Genomic DNA, 21,474 nt, shown 5'->3' with positions numbered 1-21,474 from the left:
GGACATCATTAAAACATTAAAACTGAGGTTCTAACCCTTACTCACTCTTCACAAAACTGTAAAAAAAAAAAGGTTTGCTATGCAGTGGAACTTTATTATGAGCAATGAGCATTATAGGATGATCTTCTGAACTGAGAAAGTTGATGGTTTGCTATGTGGCAGCCATTGGCTGCTCAGGTACCAAGCACAACATTATGAGCAAGCATTGGAAGTGTCAAGTGTTCCACCATTCTCAGAAGCACTGGGTGTTCAATGGGTTCTGGCAGTGGATCAGGGTAGCACAAATAATGTAAGTAATTGCTCCTTAGAGTCCTTACCGTTAAAGTGGTTGTTAAGCCATTCAATGACATTGCTACAATCCCCTCTGCTATATTAAATAATGTACCCAGTGCTTGTGGTTTTTTTTTTTTTTTTTAAATGCAGCTGCGTACCTCATTCCATAGCGGCCGCCTCTTTCCTCTCTCCATCTGACAGCTACAGTGGGCGGGCCTGAGAAACCCCTGCTGATGTCAGCCAGGAGGAGGAGAGAGGTGGCCGGTCACGTGAGTGTCGATCAGCGCTATGAAATGAAGTACATTGCGGCATTTTTTTTTAACCACTTCAATACAGGGCATTTTCACCCCCCTTCCTGCCCAGGCCAATTTTCAGTCTTTAGCGCTGTCGCACTTTGAAAATTGCGCGGTCATGCTACACTGTACAAAAATAAAATTTTTTATAATTTCTTCCCCCACAAATAGAGCTTTCTTTTGGTGGTATTTGATCATCTATGCGGTTTTTATTTTTTGCGCTATAAACAAAAGAAAAGCGACAAGTTTGAAAAAAAACACAATATTTTTTACTTTTTGCTATAATAAATATCCCAATATTGGGGATAGTTTTATGCCATTTTTATTATTTTTTTTTTTATTATTTACTAGTAATGGTGGCGATCTGCGATTTTTATCGTGACTGTGACATTGCGGCAGACATATCGGACACTTTTGACACCATTTTGGAACCAGTGACAATTATACAGTGATCAGTGCTATAAAAATGCATTGATTACTGTATAAATGTCACTGGCAGGAAAGGGGTTAACACTAGGGGGGCGATCAAGGGGTTAATGTGTTCCCTAGGGAGTGATTCTAACTGTAGGGGGAAGGGACTCACAAGGGTGGGAGACCGATCGGTGTTCCTCTGTACACGGAACACATGATCGGTCTCCTCTCTCCTGACAGGATGTGGATCTGTGTGTTTACACACACAGATCCACGTCCCGGCTCTGTTACCGGGCAATCGCGGGTGCCAGGTGGACATCGCGGCTGCCGGGCACGCGCATTGGCTCCCGGGTGATGGGACGTGCGAACGCCCCCCAGACGAACGGGTAGCCCAGGACGTCATATGACGTCCGCGCAGGATGGGAGATCCCTCCTGCGGACGTCATTTGACTATGGGCGGGACCTGAAGTGGTTAAAAGCACATCTACTGGGGACTATATTTAATATAGCAGAGGGGACTGTAGCAATGTCATTGTGTTATCATAGCAGCAGAAGGGGAGGGCTGGGGAGTGGACGGAGCTGACAGGCGGGGGGGGGGGGGGGAGGAGAGCTGCGGATGACAAAGACATGTAAACTGACCACGGTGTCAGTACTCAGCAGCCATGATAAACCGTGGTCAGTTTACAGGGGGAGGTCAGAACCAGGAAGGATCAGCCAGTTGTTTTTACATTATACGGGGGCCAAGTTACACAGCACAAGCATTGTGCTGTATAACATGCTTTAAGTGAACAGGATCCATTTTTTTTTTTTAGGGTTACAAACACTTAAAGTGACCCTGTCAGTTTACACAATATGGAAAAGTGCAGACACTTGAAAATACTGAGGAAAAATACCACTAAAGTTTGTGATTTATCTTTGTACAATCTGAAATCTTAAGAAGTAAATGGCCAATTAATTGCAGCCTTACTCCTGGAATATACATTTCAGGATCCATGATACTGGCACTGGTATAAATCTTTGCAGACAATTGCACACTTTGAGCCCTGCAACTGTTAAGCACAGGAATGTACAGTCAGGGAAAGTTATGGTGACATTCTCTTATAGAGGATAATAGTTCTATACTAGAGATAATTCTTTACAGATCAGCAGATCTTTTCCCCTTTCATAAATGACCCCTATAATAATGACATCATGAGATGGAAAGGTGATAATTAGGGTCAGTTAGCTAGTTTATGTCTGGCAGCTTTACCCCCCCCGTGTGACAAAGCAGCTTTCATGTTTGGATATTTAACAGATATTATATAGATCAGATCAGCAGATCATTTCGCCTTTCATAAATGACCCCTATAATAATGACATCATGAGATGGAAAGGTGATAATTAGGGTCAGTTTGTCAGTTAGCTAGTTTATGTCTGGCAGCTTTACCCCCCCGTGTGACAAAGCAGCTTTCATGTTTGGATATTTAACAGATATTATATAGATCTTAAAAAGGTATGCATATTGGCTCCTGGCATTTACTGTACTATAAGCCATATCATACAAACAATAAAAGTGAAAGATATGGAGTTGTTCACTATATTGTTTTACTGTGGGCTTTCATGAAGTAGCAAGATTTACAAACCTGAATATAAATTCTAAGAAGATGTAAATCTTTTTGTTTACAAATGTTTTTCATTGCAGCATAAGAAAATAAAATCGGAACATATACAGATATAGCATATAACAAATATCGATTTGGTACAGATATAGCACAAATGCTAAAAAAACGTACGTAAGGTTGGCTATTTCCCTATGTGGGAGTAACAGCAGGAATCAACTAAAATGTTTTATAACTATTTGGCCACCATGACAGGTAAACATTAACCCATACCATATAAGCAGAAAATAAAAGATGAGAAAGCATTATATAGAATAAATGTGACAAAAGAAAAAAAGAAGATACAAGGCACAAAAATCTTAGTGTTGCTGGTATGAAGCTATCCATGCTTTAATAACCCTACATATCCATATGCAAACCAAGATTCCCATTTTCTATTAAAGACAGGCATAGTATCCATAATGGTATGATGAACACACTTCATAAGTTGAATAGTTACATAGTTAGTCAGGTTGAAAAAAGACACAAGTCCATCTAGTTCAACCATAAAAAAAAAAAATAAATAAAATAAAATAAAAAATATCATACAATCCCATATACCCAATACTATACCCACAGTTGATACAGAGGAAGGCAAAAAAAACCCAGCAAAGCAGGAATAGCCTCCATACGCCTCAATACTTGTTCCCAGGGGACCGCTAGTGTAATTCAATCGCCCAGTGAACTGCGCTAAATAAAGTGTGGGACAGTTTTGGCATAGAAAATGCAAATCTTTCTCTGATTTCTTCTTCTCACTAGAGCCCTCGGTCATGGCGCCTTTGGCGAGGTTTATGAAGGCCTGGTGGTTGGCATTTCTGGAGACCCCAATCCTCTGCAAGTAGCAATTAAGGTTAGTACACAGAAGCGCAAGTAAAGCAAAGAAAAAAATAGGTAACTACTCGATGGATCAGCTACCTCTCTTTGGCTGCAAGAAAATCGAAGAAAAAGATTGATGCAGTTAGAATGTTGCTGAAGTTGATCAACTCTGTTAACAGTTGTTAAAAAGATCATGCTTTTATCACAAAGTTAAGGCTCATTTAGATTTGTGATGGGGGTTTAAAAATATGCAGTTGACATGTGTTTTTACTGCTCCCTTAAGTTGTATTCAAGCAAATAGGACCATGATGTATCCCCCTCGCAATCAGATGCAATATGCACAGGGTTAAAACAGGCAGAGAGGAGGCACTATATTGCCTCCTCGGCACCAGAAAACTTACCTGGTGGTCAGGGGAGACGGGTGTACTAAGCTCTATGCACATATGAATTTCAGAAAGTTAATATTTTCAGATGTAGCGTTCACCCTCAGGAGGGCCACTGGAAATAACCCAGGTATCCCTTACCTGCTCAGAGGATGACAGGCCCATATACCAGCACACTGACAAACACAGCCTCAGTCTAGGGGTGTCTTTTTGAAGATTTGTTGCAGTACTTAAACACAAATGTATAGAGGGATGTGGGTTCAGGTTGCTTCAAAACACACATGGGCATTAGGCCCCTTTCACACGGGCACCATCAGTTTAGCCACGTTAAAAACGTATCAGTTCTTATCCGTTGCTTCATCCATCTTCATCCGTCATCCGTTCCGTTAATCTCCGTTTTCATCCGTCTTCCGTTCCGTTAATATCCGTTTTCATCCGTTAATGTACACGTTTACATCCGTTTTTTCATCCGTTTTTGTATCCGTTTTCATCCATTTACAGCAGTTTCTTTGCATTTAAGGAAATTACCTAGAAAGCCTTACTCCACCCATCCTACACTGCCATGCGTGAACAATTTGCCGACTACTTTCTATCTCCATCAGGAGAAGTTTCATGGCAGTACATACATATATATATATAATGCAGTGCAAATTTTAATTTATTAATTCATTAATTTGGGTATTTCATTGTGTTTGATAGCATAAAAAGACACAAAAGCACATGATATGTTCAAAACAGTTTTAGTTTTATTATTCTGCATAACCCTTTTAAAATAAAGGTTTTTTCACTTTGTTTTTTTATTTGTTAAAGTATGAACTTTGAATTATTTCTACAAAACGGATCTTAACTGATCGGACGTTGACGGACATTGTCAGTTAACGTCAGTTAATATCCGTTTTGACGGATCTGGACGTAGCTTTGTACGTTAAAAAAAACGGATAAAAACGGAAGCGGAGGTTAACTGATGGTAACGGATGGTCATCCGTTTGCCCATAGGAATGCATTGTCGTCCGTCGACGGATGGAAGAAAAACGGATAGACGGTCCGTCCGTGTGAAAGGGGCCTTAGGGGACCAATCCTTTAGTAGCAGCCTCAAGTATTGCTGGATGTTGACTGGGCAGCCAGTTAGTCTGAGACTCTATAAGAGCAGTCACAGTCCTATAGCAACCTCTGGTGTCTAACCCTGAAAGCATAGGCACACCCAAAGCTTTAGGCAATAGATCCTTCTTATAACGTCTAGAGACAGCTTCCTAAGGTAATGTCCTCCAGTAAATTTTCTCCTGTCTAGGCTCCTTCAGGCCTTCAGCCAAGCACATGCGGAGGCCTGATAACAGCTCTTCAGTAGCACAGGCTGCCTCCCAGGGGCAGAGGCCCCAGTAGAAAGATAGAGCCTGAACAGACCCTCCCATTTATCTTCCCCCCAGCCACACCTTTTGCGTTTGACTGAGGTCAGATAAATATTCATAACCCAGTGGCTGACCTTCCTACTCCATTTATGGAAGCTTCTTCCAAAGGTAGGCAGGAGTAATCAACCACCGGGCACAGGGAGACCTGACCAGACCTAGAAAATAAATTGCTGCTCAGTAATACAGTACAGCAGAGCCAAAAACTACATTTATCCAGTATCGGGCAGGGCACTACACATATGATTTTCTTGCCTCTTTCTTGGGCTGGGGTTGCATACAGCACCTACGTTATCCATATTGCACATATCTTTAAGTTTTGAAGAATTAGCTCCGAACTCACAGTTGTACTAAAATGCTGTCTTCTGCTATACCCAGCTCAATTTTCCTACAGCCCATTTACACTATTGCAATGCTTTAGTGAACTTGTGTTACTGTGCATTGCGTTACGACAGCCCAAGATGCATTTATGTCTGGCAACGCACCACTGCAACACACAATCATTAGCAAGATATGTTGCCGAATTGCACTAACCCATGTAACACCACAACCACGTACATGCAGGCTCAATGTAATGACAGGCTGAAATCCATTGTTACCAATAAACCCAGTTGACACCAACATGCTGCATTGATGTGAGCTGGGTGAAAATGGAGCATGCAACCTATAAACGCAGCACACTAAAACACATTACAGCCCACTGAAACACTCGTTAAGGAAAACAAGTATTTTGGCTTCTGCTGTGGACAAAAAACATACATCAGTGAAGCTCATAAAACTACACTGAAAAACATGGTGCAAATCTGCCTAATGTCAATGGATAAAGTCATACAGAGAGAAATAACAGGGATAGGCTGGACAGTTCCATAGACATTGGTGACCTTTTTGCATCATGTGGCACTTATCTCAGCTCTCTTTGTCTATAACCGCTATCATGTGATACTTAACTGGCCTGTAAAGTAATAATGAGGCCATTACAGGGGAGGTCAAATGAACTGGCATTTCTGACTGTCATCTCTGTTGAGCACATAATTCAGTAATGATCATCAGATCTTGTTTCCTAATGGCTGCTTTATACTGAAAAACAAATTGGATAGGAAATTAAATTTATAGTTGTAGAGTACTATGCAAACATGTGACTTCCTATATGCCTGATTATAGCACAAAGCATAGTCACTCTTTCTTTATGTGCTCAGAAGTTCTTTTATACATTATAAACGGTTTCAAGCTTTGAACCAACAAAGCTGTATGATCAATTGACAGCTAAATTAGTGACATGACTCTCTATCATATATCCTAAGTGAATGAATGCAGAATGTTGCCGTTGACACGTAGTAGAGTTGAGAATTTAGGCGATGGCTGTATGTGAAGTCAGCCATAGAGGTCAATTAAAGTCTCACATTTTGTACTACTCACACTGAGCACAGCAGGCTGACACAGAGCAGCGCTGTTGATTGGAATACTGTGCAGCGTCAGACCGCTGAGGACTTGGATGCTATGCTCTGTGTGAAAGCAGTGGTTTGGCTCACCAGCCATTAGGCAGCTTCCTACTGTGTCAAGTGCTAACACATAATTAAAAAAATACAAAAAATGCAATATTCTTTACATGTTATGCTGCCTGACTGCATAACAAAGACGCAAGGCTTCATTTGGGCGTTAGAGCAGTATTCAACTCATCCAAGAATTCTTCCAGAGGTTGCTTGGGGTTTCTTGAGCTTTGACTGACTGACCTCCCGTTTAATGGGGGCTGAATAGTTTTGGGTCAATCCCACTTGACAGTGCCAGCTGCATGTAAGAGGGGTGCAGCGAGGTGCAGTGGAATAACACACTCAGTCCCAGTGCAATGAAAGAACTTGTTTTGAAATAATGCAGAAGCAGTCCACTATAAACCCGGTGGGAAGGCACACTCACAGTTCCAACAGCATGTAGGAAGCAGAATGTAGCTGACCTGTCAGCGTTTGAAGAGAGGGGGAGAATGCAGCCTGGCCCTCCTGTGCCCAACAGGCAGGTGTCCAGAGATGTTGCGAGCCCTACTCTTTCCCTCCTCATCATGAACCTTTCTCTGCCGCTAATACTGTCCCTACCAGGTGGGGTAGCTGTCCCTACTCTACCAACTCGCAAATGCACGCCAAACCTGGGGGTCAGGGCCTTAAATAGGCTCTGTCTGACTTAAGATGGCTTCCAGGGTCACATGGGGCAGCAGCATCCAATTGGGTGCTTTCCCAGTGACCCAGGAAAGCATAGAGGAACTGTGTTCCTCCTGACTTTTTCTCCAACTGCAGTGCTGCTGCGCAAGAGCACCACCTGTAGTGGAAAAAATGGACTGCACCTGCCTACATGAATGACACCATTGATCTTATTATTATCTCATCTTTTTGTAAGTTCTGACTACTTCTTTAACCTCTTCAGCTCTGGAAGGTTTACCCCCTTCATGACCAGGCCATTTTTTGCGATACGGCACTGCGTTACTTTAACTGACAATTGCTCGTGTTGTGTTGTACCCAGAAAAAATGGATGTATTTTTTCCCCACAAATAGAGATTTCTTTTGATGGCATTTGATCACCTCTGCGGTTTTTATTTTTTGCACTATAAGCAAAAAAAGACCGATAATTTTGAAAAAAATATATTTTTTACTTTTTAGCTATAAAACATATCCAATCATTTTTTTTAATTCACATTTCTTAATCAATTTAGGCCAATATGTATTCTGCTACATGTTTTTGGTAAAGAAAATCCCAATAAGCGTAAAGTGATTGGTTTGCGCAAAATTTATAGCATCCTCATGTTGTAAAGCGCTGCGCAAACTGTTGGCACTTTATAAAACCTGTATAATAATAATAATCTACAAACTATGGGATATTTTTATGGAACTTTTATGTATTTTATTTTTTTACTAGTAATGGTGGCGATCAGCGACTTATAGCAGGACTGCGACAATGCAGCAGACAAATCGGACACGGAGTGGCACTTTTGGGGACCAGTGACACCAATACAGTGATTAGTGCTAAAAAATATGCACTGTCACTGTACTAATGACACTGGCAGGGAAGGGGTTGACATCAGGGATGATCAAAGGGTTAAATGTGTTCCTAGTGAGTGCTTGCTAACTGTGTGGGGGTGCGTTAACTGTGGGAAGACAGAGATCTGTGTTCCTGCTTAGCAGAAACACAGGATCTCTGTCTTCACTACTAACAGAATGGGGATCTGCCTTGTTTACATAGGCAGACTGCCATTCTGCCTAAGTCGGGAACGATCGGCAGGTTCCGGCGGACATCGGGTCCGCCAGACCCACTGATTGGCTCCCGCTGTGATTCTGCACAGAGGAGCCGCCACCCCATAGTAAATGTACGTGGAAGGGTTGGTAACAGGTTAAGAAAGGCATTCTTCTCATTAATCACCAATAAATTGCTTTTAGCAGGGGTTCCCTTTTAAGGGTTCCTGTGGGGTAAAAAAGGTTGAGATAAGTGGATTTATTATATTGCCGCTTACCAGTACTTAGATATGGTGGCTGCATATGTTTTTCTTTTTTTAGGCTTTAATTAATTTATTTTCCCCTGGTGAGTCAGAAGGTACGTCTGTTTATTTAACAGAACTAGCTGTTTTGCGGTTAGGGGGTTGAGGCAAACCATTTTAACACTGACAGGTGTGCTTTCAATGATCAGTTTTTATTTATTCATGTAAAACTTTTATCTCAAAAGGAACAAAACTGCTGCTGTAACTGCTTAAAAGTGTTACCTGGAGATTGGCTTTAGTTTATTTGTGTATCTAGATCTGCTCGTACATCTAACACTCCCCTTCCCCTAGACTGACAATGCTGCTGTCCAAAGGTGCCCCCTTCATCCAGAGTGGGGACACTCTAATACAGGAGGTGTTACTGGCCAGATCACCAGGTTATAAAATAGGGGGAAAGCCTAAATAATAAAACTAATGCAGTCACCACACCTAAGAAGTAGTAAGTTGTAATATATTACAATTTTGGTTTTGGGTTTATTAAAGTCCAACTCCAGCAAAAACATTTTTTAATTAGTTTCAATAAAGCAGGGAAGGGTTTTTAGTAGGGTTGTCCCAATACCACTTCTTTAAGACTGAGTACAAGTACCGATGCTTCTTTCAAGTACTCACCGATACCGATTACTGATACTTTTTTTTAATGTTATGTGACAGTTTTCAACGCACAAAACAGATTAGGTGGCACTGATATTCAGCACTGATGAACACGAATAGGATTAGGTGGCACTGATATGCAGCACTGACAGATGGCACTGATGGCTGGCACTGACGGATGGCACTGATGGCTGGCACTGACAGGTGGCACTGATGGCTGGCACTGACAGGTGGCTGGCACTGATAGGTGGCACTGACAGGTGGCTGGCACTGATAGATGGCATTGACAGGTGACGATGGCACTGATAGATGGCATTGAAAGGTGACGATGGCACTGATAGATGGCACTGACAGGTGGCGATGGCACTGATAGATGGCTGGCACTGATAGATGGCATTGACAGGCGATGCTGGCACTGATAGATGGCATTGACAGGTGGCTTGCATTGACAGATGGCACTGGCAGGTGGCTGGCACTGATAGATGGCACTGACAGGCGGCACTTATGGGCATTGGGAACTGATAGGTGGCATTTATGGGCAGGTGTAGTGACACTGTCATGCCATGAGGAAAGGCTGCTGCAACACCCATCTTTGTACTCCTTGCACTCGGCCGCATTAAAAGCAGCAGCGACCATCCTGTTACACCCAGCCCGAACTATATGGGCTGGGTGTAATAAGATGTCTGCTGCTGGCTTACTGCAGCCGAGTGCAGGGTGTACCAAGATGGGCATCGGGATGTCCAAGCGCTAACGTGAACACGGAGCGCCACTTCCGGTGTTCCGCCCACTGACTTCCAGGTATCGGATCTGCCATCGGGAGCATTTGTGCGAGTACAAGTACTCGCACAAATGCTCAGTATCGTTCTTGAAACTGATACTAGTATCGGTATTGGGACAACCCTAGTTTTTAGTACTGTGTCCCTGTTGGGGAGATTTCCCCTTTAGATACTCTCACACTTGGCACTGTAGTAGGAAGTGGAAGGAAATCCCTCTAGTGGAGATGCAAACTACTATAAAACCCCTTTTTCAATAACTCTGTTCTAATAAATTGTATTGTAAGTGTACTATCTGCCTTTATTTTGTAAAGTGCTGCAGAAATGATGTTCTATCAATCCAGTATAATATTACAAATCATTTCTGTCCATGTTTGCACTGAGATGTTCCTCACTTTCTGCTCTGGTGACAACCTGTATGTCGAAGTGTCACAGGGAGCCATTAGGACAGAAAGTAAGGTTAAAATTCTCAGCAAAGACAGTAATAAAGGGTTTCTATCTCTTCCCCTCTCTGATCTTTTTTCTGAGTTCATAAGTATTTTGCCTTGCAATATTTTTTTCTTTTTGTTTTGTTGAGAATTCTGAAGCACAGAACAATTAATAATAAGAAAGCATTGTCATTTTTAATGATTTGTTTGGGGTAACACTTTTGCTTTTACAGTAAAACCTTGGATTGCGAACATAATTCGTTCCAGAAACATGCTTGTATTCCAAAGCACTTGTATATCAAAGCAAATTTCCCCATAAGAAATATTGGAAACTCAAATGATTCGTTCCACAACCATTTATTCATAGGTCCTTCAGTTTATAGTCCATATAAAAAATTATAGCAATGTGATAGGTTGTGTAACTATAAAATGTCCATCCACAAATGGAAGCCTCCACAAGGGGATTAGAAACAAAATCCCACAGGAGCTCCAGAGTATAAAAGAGAAGAGAGGCGCCTCTATGTGTAACAATATGTTGCTAAATGTTGTACCTTCATTAAATGTAACCATATTGCTAAACTTAGAGGTGCCTCTCTTCTCTTTTATACTCAGTTGTGACATGACGCTACTTGTATATCAAGTCAAAATTTATTAAAAAATCTTGCTTGTCTTGCAAAACGCTCTGAAACCAAGTTACTCTCAAACCAAGGTTTTACTGTAGTGATTTATACTCCAATACTTTGAAAAGTCACAATTTGCGTTACCACGATTTCACACTTTTTCTCCAACTTTATCTACTACAGACTCTCCCCGAAATCTGCTCTGAGCAGGATGAGATGGACTTTCTAATGGAAGCGCTTATAATCAGGTAATACTATTACTGCAAGTGCACATTGCACAGCCTGCCCTGTATTATAGACTAATGTTGAAATTGTAGTGCCATCTTGTGCCTGTTTAATGAACTACATCTACCCCTCACTGTAACAAATCTTCACACTGTTTACACAGCTCATTACAGAAAGCACAGTGGGGGATTCACTAAAACTGGAGTGTACACAATCTGGTGCAGCACTGCATAAAAACTAATCAGCTTCCAGGTTTTATTGTCAAAGCTTAACTGAAGGAGCTAAAGTTACAAGCTGATTGGCTACCATGCAAAGCTGCACTAGATTCTAAATGCCCCCGTTTTAGTAATCTTCCCCAGTAATCTATGCAGCCATTGGTCTGACTGGATTGCTATAAACCTTTTGCTGCCTGGATTGCTATACATTTAGGAAAGCTGGTTGCCTTGGATTTTTACTAAATGTAATACTCATAGCGCCCAACTGTCCCTGATTTCGAGGGACTGTCCCTAATTTGGAGCAATGTCCCTCTGTCCCTCCTTCCTCCTCATTTGTCCCTCATTTTGATTTGATCCATATAGTTGTATATAAAATGCACTTTTTATCTTTCAAAAAGTGTTTCCAAGTGCTAAACCTTTCATCTGATTCCTACATTTCTGTATTTGTACATTTAAAAGTCAATATAAAGGAATAGTAGTGGTTAAAAAAAGCCCTTGTTGATTTAATTTTTTTTTTGGTTAATTCTCCTTTAAGGTGTGGCAGGGGGCGTGTCCTATGCCTACATACATTTGTTAGCAGGTGTCCCTCATTCCCATTGAAAAATGTTGGGAGGTATGCTCACATACAAAAGGTTGAACTAAGGTTTTCTGTTAATTGTGATAATTTTAAAAAGTTTGGCTTAGAATTACTGAGAATTTTTCCAGGCTGGTAGTTACTCATCAGCCACCCTTGCTACACTGCATATCTGGGAAGGAGGGGGTGAGAGTGACACCATCTTCTCTATTAAAGTCCAGCTCTGGGGAACTGAAAAAAAATGCCCTTGCAGTGGGGCTCCCCCACCCCCACCCCCCTCCCCCCCAGGAATCCAGTAAAAAGCATTTTTAGTTACCTTTTTCTGCGTTCCTGAAGGGTTTTTCTTCCATGCAATCGGTCCCCCAATGCCTCTTTCTTTTGGCGATCCATCCAGCAGTGAGAAATCCTCAGGCACAATGCTGGATCCACAGTCCTGCATTTAAGTGGGGATGCTGAGGGCCCAGCAAAAACCCAGAACATCAGAGAGAAGAGGTGGGTGCTGGCTGCAAAAGTTTAGGTATGGCAGTTGTTACATTGGTCTGGCTTGGACCAATGTAAGTAGGTATTGCAATACATGTGGGATCACCCTGGAAGCCGGAAATCACTGCAGTAGCCAGTACCTACTACAGTGATCTCCGCTAGCTTCCATACCAACCAGCTACCCTGCTGCATTGTAAACACAGGAGGTCTCCACTTGGCATGGGCCCCATTCAAAGAACGCTTTGTATTTTCTCAAAGAATGTAACATGTTCTTTAATGGAAAAAGTGGAACTTGTGATGTCATTGCCCACCTCTCCACCTCGTTCATCTTGAGGAAATGCGGAGTGTTCCCTGAATGGTGCCCGTGCCAAGTGAGCAACTCCATTGCATTCACAAAGCAGCAGGGCAGCTGCTTGGCATGGGACCTGTAAGCTAGTGGAGATCATTGGACTAGTGGTGCCTACTACTGTCATTTCCCAGCCTCCATGGGGATTGGCTAGGTATGACACATACGTGCTTGCATTGGTCCATGATGTAAAAATTGCCATACCTGAACTTCAGTAAAAATAATTTTACTTGGTACCCTAGGCAAAATGAGCATTTCCCTTTGCAATGTGGGGGGCGCCCCGCTGCAAGGGTATTTTCTTTTTTTTTTTGGTTTCCTGGAGCTCATCTTTAAAGCTAAGGACTACAGAACTGGTCTAAAATACATAAAAATGCATTTATTTTTTTTAATTAAAGTAGAGCTCAAGCCCAATTTTTTTTTCATTGGTAAAGTAAGAGTGGGTTATAACCCCGTCAAGTTTTTTTTTTATTTTGCGCCATTTGTGTCCCATTGGGGTGATTTCCCTTCACTTCTTGTCCCGTAACAACAACAGGACATGAGACAAAATCTCTCCATATGGAAGGAAATACCTGGTTATTAACATGGTCACCAGAATTAGCATCCCTTTAGGAAGATTTCCCCTCTGTTCTTGTCCTGGTGACACCTCAAAATTTGGGGTTTTCTTTCACTTTCACCTTTTATGGTCTACCAGGACAAACAGAGATGGGGAATATCCCTAAAGAGGACACAGACATCAATAAAAACTTTACAGGTGCTCTAATCCCTCTCTACTCTATCCAAAATGTTGCTTTTAGTTATACTTTAAAGCTTTTAGTAATGCTTTTTATACTGTATATAGTTGGCATTCAGCTTTAAAGGGAAAACACATTTTTTTTAATCTGTAGCAATCCTTACACCTAATCAATGTGTCTATTAACATTATTGCTTTGCGAGCCGTATTCAGATTTTATTTCGCCATCTGTGTGCCATTGGGGTGATTTCCCTTCACTTCCTGTCCCATAAGCAAACAGGAAGTGAGAGGAAATTCCTGCAAATTAAGGGATTTCCTTGGGGACCCCCAGGTCTCCAGAACTAATGTTCCCATTGGAAGATTTCCCCTCAGTTACTTTTGGGGATATTCTTTTACTTCCACTTTCAATTATAATGGTAAACAGGACAAATAGGGTGAATTTCCTTTAGCTATACTTTAATTAATCCCCTGTTCTCTGTTTCTTGTGTACAGCAAATTCAACCACCAGAATATAGTGCGTTGTATAGGAGTTAGCCTGCAGACTCTTCCCCGCTTTATCCTGCTGGAGCTTATGTCTGGTGGAGACATGAAAACCTTCCTGCGGCAAAATCGCCCATGGGTGGTGAGTAAAATTTGACAGAGGTTCATGTTTGCTGAACGATAAGCCATGCCTGTAGATGGAGTTGTGATTACCATGTATGCATAGGTAACCGTTGTATAAGTAATCCACTCAGCCTCGGGGGGTCCTGATACTAAATTTCCACCATCCATCAGAATCTCCCTTTAGATCTCAGTTAGGCATGTCACTGAATACAGCATCAGTGAAGCATACCTGTCATTATGTGAAAATAATCCCCTTTCCCAATGCAGACTACGGACACTTAAATGTCACCACTTATAGGTAGTTCCCCTGTTTACCACCAAAATTCCTTGAAGTCAATATTTTCAATATTCTCATTTGTCACTCTTGCTCGGGCACAGAGCACTGTACTGTGGAAGGCTGGGCAGAGTGTGCATGTGTGACAAATACCTGGAAGTACAGGGTATTTTGGTGGGTCTGCATTGTGACTTAGGCCAGTAGACAAGAACATTACTGGTAAACTAGCTCTCTATCCCCCTTGTCATCTCTTCCAGTGTTCACATCCAGGACTTCCCCGGAACCTCTCCCATTCTCCCATTCTCTGGAACTCCCTAACCCAACCTGTATAGCGATTTTCTGCTCTGTCCACCTTTAGGCAATCCTTAAAAAGTATCTCTTCAGGAAAGCTTGTCTTTCCTCTACCAGCAAGTGAATCTTACGTTCTTGAACAAATGATCCCTACAGCCTATGTATCACTTGTCCTTCCATTAGATTGTAAGCTCTCACAAACAGGCCCCTCCTAACTCTCTTGTTTTCATTTGTGTTGTAACTGTAATGGCTCTTTTCCTTTTGTAAATCACTGTGCAAACTGTTGGCTCTTCTTAAATCCTATATAATAATATAATAATAACTACCAGAGCAGAACATTTCTAGAAGGTTTTTTTTTTTTTATTATTATTATGCCCCGTACACACAGTCGGATTTTCCGACGGAAAATGTGTGATAGGACCTTGTTGTCGGAAATTCCGACCGTGTGTAGGCTCCATCACACATTTTCCATCAGATTTTCCGACAAACAAAGTTTGAGAGCAGGCTATAAAATTTTCCGACAACAAAATCCGTTGTCGGAATTTCCGATCGTGTGTACACAAATCCGACGCACAAAGTGCCACGCATGCTCAGAAAAAATAAAGAGATAAAAGCTATTGGCTACTGCGCCGTTTATAGTCCCGACGTACGTGTTTTACGTCACCGCGTTCAGAATGATCGGATTTTCCAACAACTTTGTGTGACCGTGTGTATGCAAGACAAGTTTGAGCCAAGATCCGTCGGAAAAAATCCTAGGATTTTGTTGTAGAAATGTCTGATCAATGTCCGACTGTGTGTACGGGGCATTAGAAGTGATTGTAAGTGATCACCTTGCAAAACAACCCATTCGCCTTAGAATAGAAATGAAAGGCAAAACAATTGTGTAAAGATATATATATATATAAAAAAAACATTATAAATACCTTTTTTCCCTTTTTATAAGTGATCACATTCCCTCTGTTCACTGCATAAGAGCTGGGGGAGGAGAAAGAGCAGTACACTGAGCTTGCCAGTGAATGGCTGTGCAGGGGGATGTCAGGACAAATCTGATCATTGGAAGAGAACAGGCTGAGTTCTGTCAGTTTTTAATAGAAAAGCAGAGGACTAGCAGGAACACCAGGAATTTCACACAAAGAAAGCAATATAAACAGAACAGGATACTTTCTAGACATGTGCAGAGCAGAAAAATTTGTTTAGTTTTGATTCGGATAGATTCGTGTGTTACCAATTTAGTTTCATTAATGAATTCGTTTGGTTTCTGTATTTGTAAAGTTTTATTTCGTTTTCGCTAAATTTCGTTTCGTTTTTGTTAAAATTTGTTTAATTTATTATTATTATAACGAATTCCAACTTTTCAGAATGATTAGAATTCAGATCTGTCGAAAACCGATCAACCGATTTGAAAATAGAAAAATGTTTAAAAAAATGGCGTAGGGTCCCCCCCCAGTCCATACCAGGCCCTGAGGGTCTGATATGAATTTTATGGGGAACCACGCAAAAATAAAACTGGCGTGGGGTCCCCCACAAATGTAATACCAGACCCTTATCTGAGCATGCAACCTGGCAGGTCAGGAAAAGGGAGGACGAGCGAGTAACCCCCCCCCCCCCCCCACCTCAAAGCATCTTGTTGCCATGTTGTTGGGGACAAGGGCCTCTTTCCAACAACTCTGAGCTGTGACTGTCGGGGTCTGTTGGCGGGGGGCTTATCAGAATCTGGAAGTCCCCTTTAACAAGGGGGCTCCAGATCCCGACCCCCCCCCCCCCCCATATGGTACCCATTCACCAAAAAAAGTGTCAAAATTAAGAAACACAGGAAACTGTTTTTGACAAATCATTTATTAAAAGATAAAAAAAATAGTGTCCCTTGATGTAAATCACGACGCCCGCCGACCCAAAAAAAAAGCAAAAAATGCAAAAGAGGCTTCACCACCTAAGAGGCTACACGCCATCTGCTCTCTCTTTGCTTTGACAGTTCTTATATAGGCAAGGTGCGGGGCCACCTTGTTACGTCACCCGGTGGCACCACCCCCTTCTGACATCACATGACTTCACGTGATATCAGAAGGAGTGCGGTGCCACCGAGTGATGTAAACGGGTGGCCCCGCCCCTTGCCTATATAAGAACTGTCAAAGCCGAAGAGAGGGCACACGGCGGGTAGCCTCTTAGGAGGCAAAGCGTTTTTTGGGTCGGTGGGCGTCATGATGGACATTGAGGGACACTTTTTTTTTTAATCTTTTTTAATAAAGGACTTGTCAAAAAGCTTTTTCATGTGTTTCTTACTTTTTGACACTTTTTTTGGTGAATGGGTACCCATTCACATGGGGGGGGTCGCGATCTGGTGGCCCCCTTGTTAAAGGGGGCTTCCAGATTCCGATAAGCCCCCTGCCCGCAGACCCTGACAACCACAGTCCAGGGTTGTCGGGAAGAGGCCCTTGTCCCCATTAACATGAGGACAAGGTGCTGTGGGGTGGGGGCACAGAGCCAACCTGACCCAAAGCACCCACACCCCCATGTTGAGGGCATGTGGCTTGGTATTGTTCAGGAGGGGGGAGAGCTCACTCATCCCCCCCTTTCCTGACCTGCCAGGCTGCATGCTGAAATAAGGGTCTGGTATGAATTTTGGGGGGGACCCCACACCGTTTTTTTTTTTTGTTTTGGCGTGAGGTTAAAATCCATACCAGACTTGAAGGGCCTGGTATGGACTGGGGGGGGACCTACGCCATATTTTTAAACATTTTACTATTGCCTGGCATTTTCCGGCTGGAAGCCCACTGACAGATGATGATTCAGGGTTGTTAAGGACTTCCCAGCCCGCTGCTTAACAACCAGCTATTTCTTCACACAGAATTCAAATTGGTCGATCATTTTTTAATTGTAATTGTTCTGAAAAGTTGGAATTCATTAGAAAACGAATAAACAAAACAAATTTTGACGGATTTCAACGAAACTCGTTACTTTTCATTACTATTTCATTTGGATCTGAATCCAAATCTCTGAATAACCCAAAATTCATCTGAGCTTGTATTCGGACCAAAACGAATTGCACATGTCTAATACTTTCTCATACAAGTACATGGTACAGCATGCGCATTTTAGGAATATGAAATGTTAGGTTTACATATTCTTCCATTTGCTGATGACCCATTTCTTTTAAGCACGGCAGCAGCAGGTGTTTTATTCACTTTGTACTTTTTGTAAATATATGCCAACCCATGTTTGTGCACTTTTATGAAATCAAAAAAGAAAAGATCAATCTTCATATGATCTGTATCTTTAATCTGAAATTAGATTTGTAGCTCAGGGTAGCACTCAAGCTTCCTCATTGCACATGCACTTTTTATTATGTAGCACTCCCCACGTAGGAGCTGCAGATAAACAGGGATCCCCCACTCCTGCACAGCCAGGCACACCGAATCTTCACAGGCATACAAAGTCAGAAAACAGTCTGTAACTTTGTTTTTGTCATTTATTAGAAGGTTAATAACTTGGATAGGGATAGGAGGTTATGGGATGCCCACTTGACCTCAGCAAACTTCAGGGCAACGTTATATACAGTTATATACAATCTCCTCTTCTCTTTCCTCCTGCACACACTTGCCAGCTTTTCCTGATTCACTCTTGTAGGATCTGGCAGACCCCTTGTTAGATCAGTAACGGCCTATTACAGGCAGGAACTCGCAGCCCCTTATGTGTAGCACAGATGTAGCGAAACAGCTTGTAACTTTTCCTCCTGCTTCCTCTTTGGCCACTGATCCCAGCACCACCTCTTCAGGCACTGCCAGCCCACCTGGCTGCAGCTAAGGTTGCCACTTTTTTGCCAAACCCGAACACTTTAGCGGTGCACAGCATTTTTTTTTTCAATATACACTATAGGATTGAAACAGACCGGACAGGTGGTAACCCTAGCTGCAGCTGCCCCTTTCACCAGCCCTTCCCCTTTCACCGCCCACCCGGCTGACTCCAGGGAAAGGATAAAAGACTTAAGCACACTGCTGTCTTCAAGAGACACTGGCTACAAGTGGTAGCCTCCCCCCTTTGTTAGTCCCCACAGTGTTGCTCCTGTGCCCCCAGGAAGACCTCCTCCTGTGTGTTTTTGGCAGGGTCCTTCCAGCACTCACGCCCGGGGTCCAAGGCAGACCCCCTCCCACATTAGCGGGTACCCCTCAGGTCCACCGACAGGCTCCTCAACACTGCATCTCCATCTTTCACCTTACTGCTCCTGCTGGCATGGCCCATGTCTATTTATGAGGTATTCTCTGCCCCTCTGCCCCCTGCCAGCCCATCTCTCGGGATTGGCCAAGGCCTCATAAATATTAGTGGCAGCTCCTCCTAACCTCCACCCTTTAGTTCTAGAAGGTTCTCTACCTTCCAGACTAGGGAGAGGCACCAGAGAGCTGCCAGGATGAGTCACTCAACCCTGAACTCCCACGAACCGTGACCCAATTAAGACTCGGAGTTGAGTCAGAGTATGGTTTGCCTGCTCTAATTCTAGCACACATTCTAGAGCAGGGGTTGGCAACCTCGGCACTCCAGCTGTGGCGAAACTACAAATCCCATCATGCCTCTGATTGTCAGGGTCTTGCAATGTCTCATGGGACTTGTAGTTTCATCACAGCTGGAGGGCCGAGGTTGCCTACCCCTGTACTAGAAGGTGCTACATTCAATTTACTTGTTAGGGTAAAAATGATCTACTAGATGCTCTTAATACAACATGATTACATTAAAATGTTTTAGTCATATCTATACATGTTATCAATATTACATATTAAGCAACATCAAATTTTGCCTCTGCCTAGAACCAACCGTCAATGTTAACAATGTCAGACCTGCTCAACATGGCCAGAGATATTGCCTGTGGCTGCAAGTACCTGGAGGAGAACCACTTCATACACAGGTAGATACTGAACATTCTGAACTACAGAAATTAGCACTTAACGAATATAAACCACAAAAATGTAAATGTTTCAAAGCTAAAAATAAAATTTTAAAAATCCTATATATTTCACAGCATTGCCAAGAATAAGAGAATAGAATAATTTGTTTCTCAGAAGAGGGAGATAGAGTCTCCCCCAATGCTGTACATACTAAAACGAATCGTTCCTAACAGCCTCAAATCAGATTACATTTTTCAGGGCTTGTTTAAAAACCACTTCCGGACCGGCTCACGCCGATATACGTCGGCACTTTGAAGAGGGATATCGTTGTTATGGCAGCAACTAGCTACCATAACCCCAGTATCCTCTTCAGTAAGCGGTCCGGTTTCAGATAAAAGTGGTCTCTGCAGTGGATTCGCTGCAAGATCACGTTTATCGTGACGGGAGAGGGCCTCCCCTCCCTCCTCACTCTGGTGTCCTCTGCCGCTTACCGGAGCCACTGGCATCGGCGGAGACGATCAGATCCGTCTTCCTGCTTGACATTGAGCTCCATACCATTGCAGGGCGGAAGCAATGTCAAAACGTCACTTCCGTCCATAGCTCTTAAAGGGACATTTTCTTTTTTTCAAATGACATTTTTTTTTTTTATTGCATTTTAGTGTAAATATGAGATATGAGGTGTTTTTGACCCCAGATCTCATATTTAAGAGGTCCTGTCATGGTTTTTTTTTCTATTACAAGGGATGCTTACATTCCTTGTAATAGGAATAATAAAAATAAAAAGTAAAAAAAATAAGAAAAAAAAATTTAACACGCCCCGTCCCACCAAGCTCGCTTGCAGAAGCGAACGCATACGTGGGTAGCGCCCGCATATGAAAACGATGTTCAGACCACACATGTGAAGTATCGCCGTGATCGTTAGAGCAAGAGCAATAATGTTAGCACTAGACCTCCTCCTGTAACGCAAAACATGCAACCTGTAGAATTTTTTAATGATCGCCTATGGAGATTTTTAAGGGTAAAAGTTTGTCGCCATTCCACGAGCGGGCGCAATTTTGAAGCGTGACATGTTGGGTATTAATTTACTCGGTGTAACATCATCTTTCATAATATAAAAAAATTGGGCTAAGTTTACTGTTGTCTTATTTTTTTAATTTAAAAAAGTGTATTTTTTTCCCAAAAAAGTGCGCTTGTAAGACTGCTGAGCAAATACAGTGTGACAGAAAGTATTGCAACGACCGCTATTTTATTCTCTAGAGTATTCGAAAAAAAACAATACATAATGTTTGGGGGTTCTATGTAATTTTCTAGCAAAAAAACAGATTTTAACTTATAAACACTAAATCTCAGAAAGCGGCTTGGTCCTTAAGTGGTTAAATTTGATTGGTTGCTAATAAGAAACAAACAATGGGGGATTGTTACTAAAGCCTAGTATACACTAGTAGTTTTTTTTTTGTTCAACTCAGCAGGGCTGAACGAAAAAAAAACTGATAGCTCAGGAGAAGCCGCTGTACTAACTATGTGATGTTAGTACATCAATCTCCCCTGCTGTTCTATTGAGTTCTGACAAGGGGGCTGTCCCCCCTCCGCACCAGAACACTCCGGTCAGCACTCTCAGCCATTGGCTAAGAGCTCTGACCGGTACCCAATCGGCAGACCATTTTCAATCATGCCCCTTCAACAGAAACCAGACGAACAGCCGGCTCCTGACGGACTGACT

General features: G+C 42.4%; 1 protein-coding gene across 1 annotated transcript in view; it reads left to right on the top strand.

The window, feature by feature from the left end:
- The window catches only part of LTK (leukocyte receptor tyrosine kinase), a 142,170-nt gene that overhangs the window by 94,194 nt on the left and 26,502 nt on the right, over nucleotides 1-21,474 (top strand). Inside the window, exons 14-17 of the mRNA XM_073609766.1 lie at nucleotides 3,374-3,464; nucleotides 11,326-11,390; nucleotides 14,205-14,334; nucleotides 19,677-19,774. Of these exons, the coding sequence (XP_073465867.1) occupies nucleotides 3,374-3,464; nucleotides 11,326-11,390; nucleotides 14,205-14,334; nucleotides 19,677-19,774 (384 nt within the window). The remainder of the gene's footprint in view (nucleotides 1-3,373; nucleotides 3,465-11,325; nucleotides 11,391-14,204; nucleotides 14,335-19,676; nucleotides 19,775-21,474) is intronic.

Source organism: Aquarana catesbeiana, linkage group LG13 (assembly GCF_042186555.1).
Source record: "Aquarana catesbeiana isolate 2022-GZ linkage group LG13, ASM4218655v1, whole genome shotgun sequence".
NCBI classification, from domain to species: domain Eukaryota; kingdom Metazoa; phylum Chordata; class Amphibia; order Anura; family Ranidae; genus Aquarana; species Aquarana catesbeiana.
Note: the sequence above shows the minus strand (reverse complement) of the source record. Positions and strands in the feature narration are given on the sequence as shown.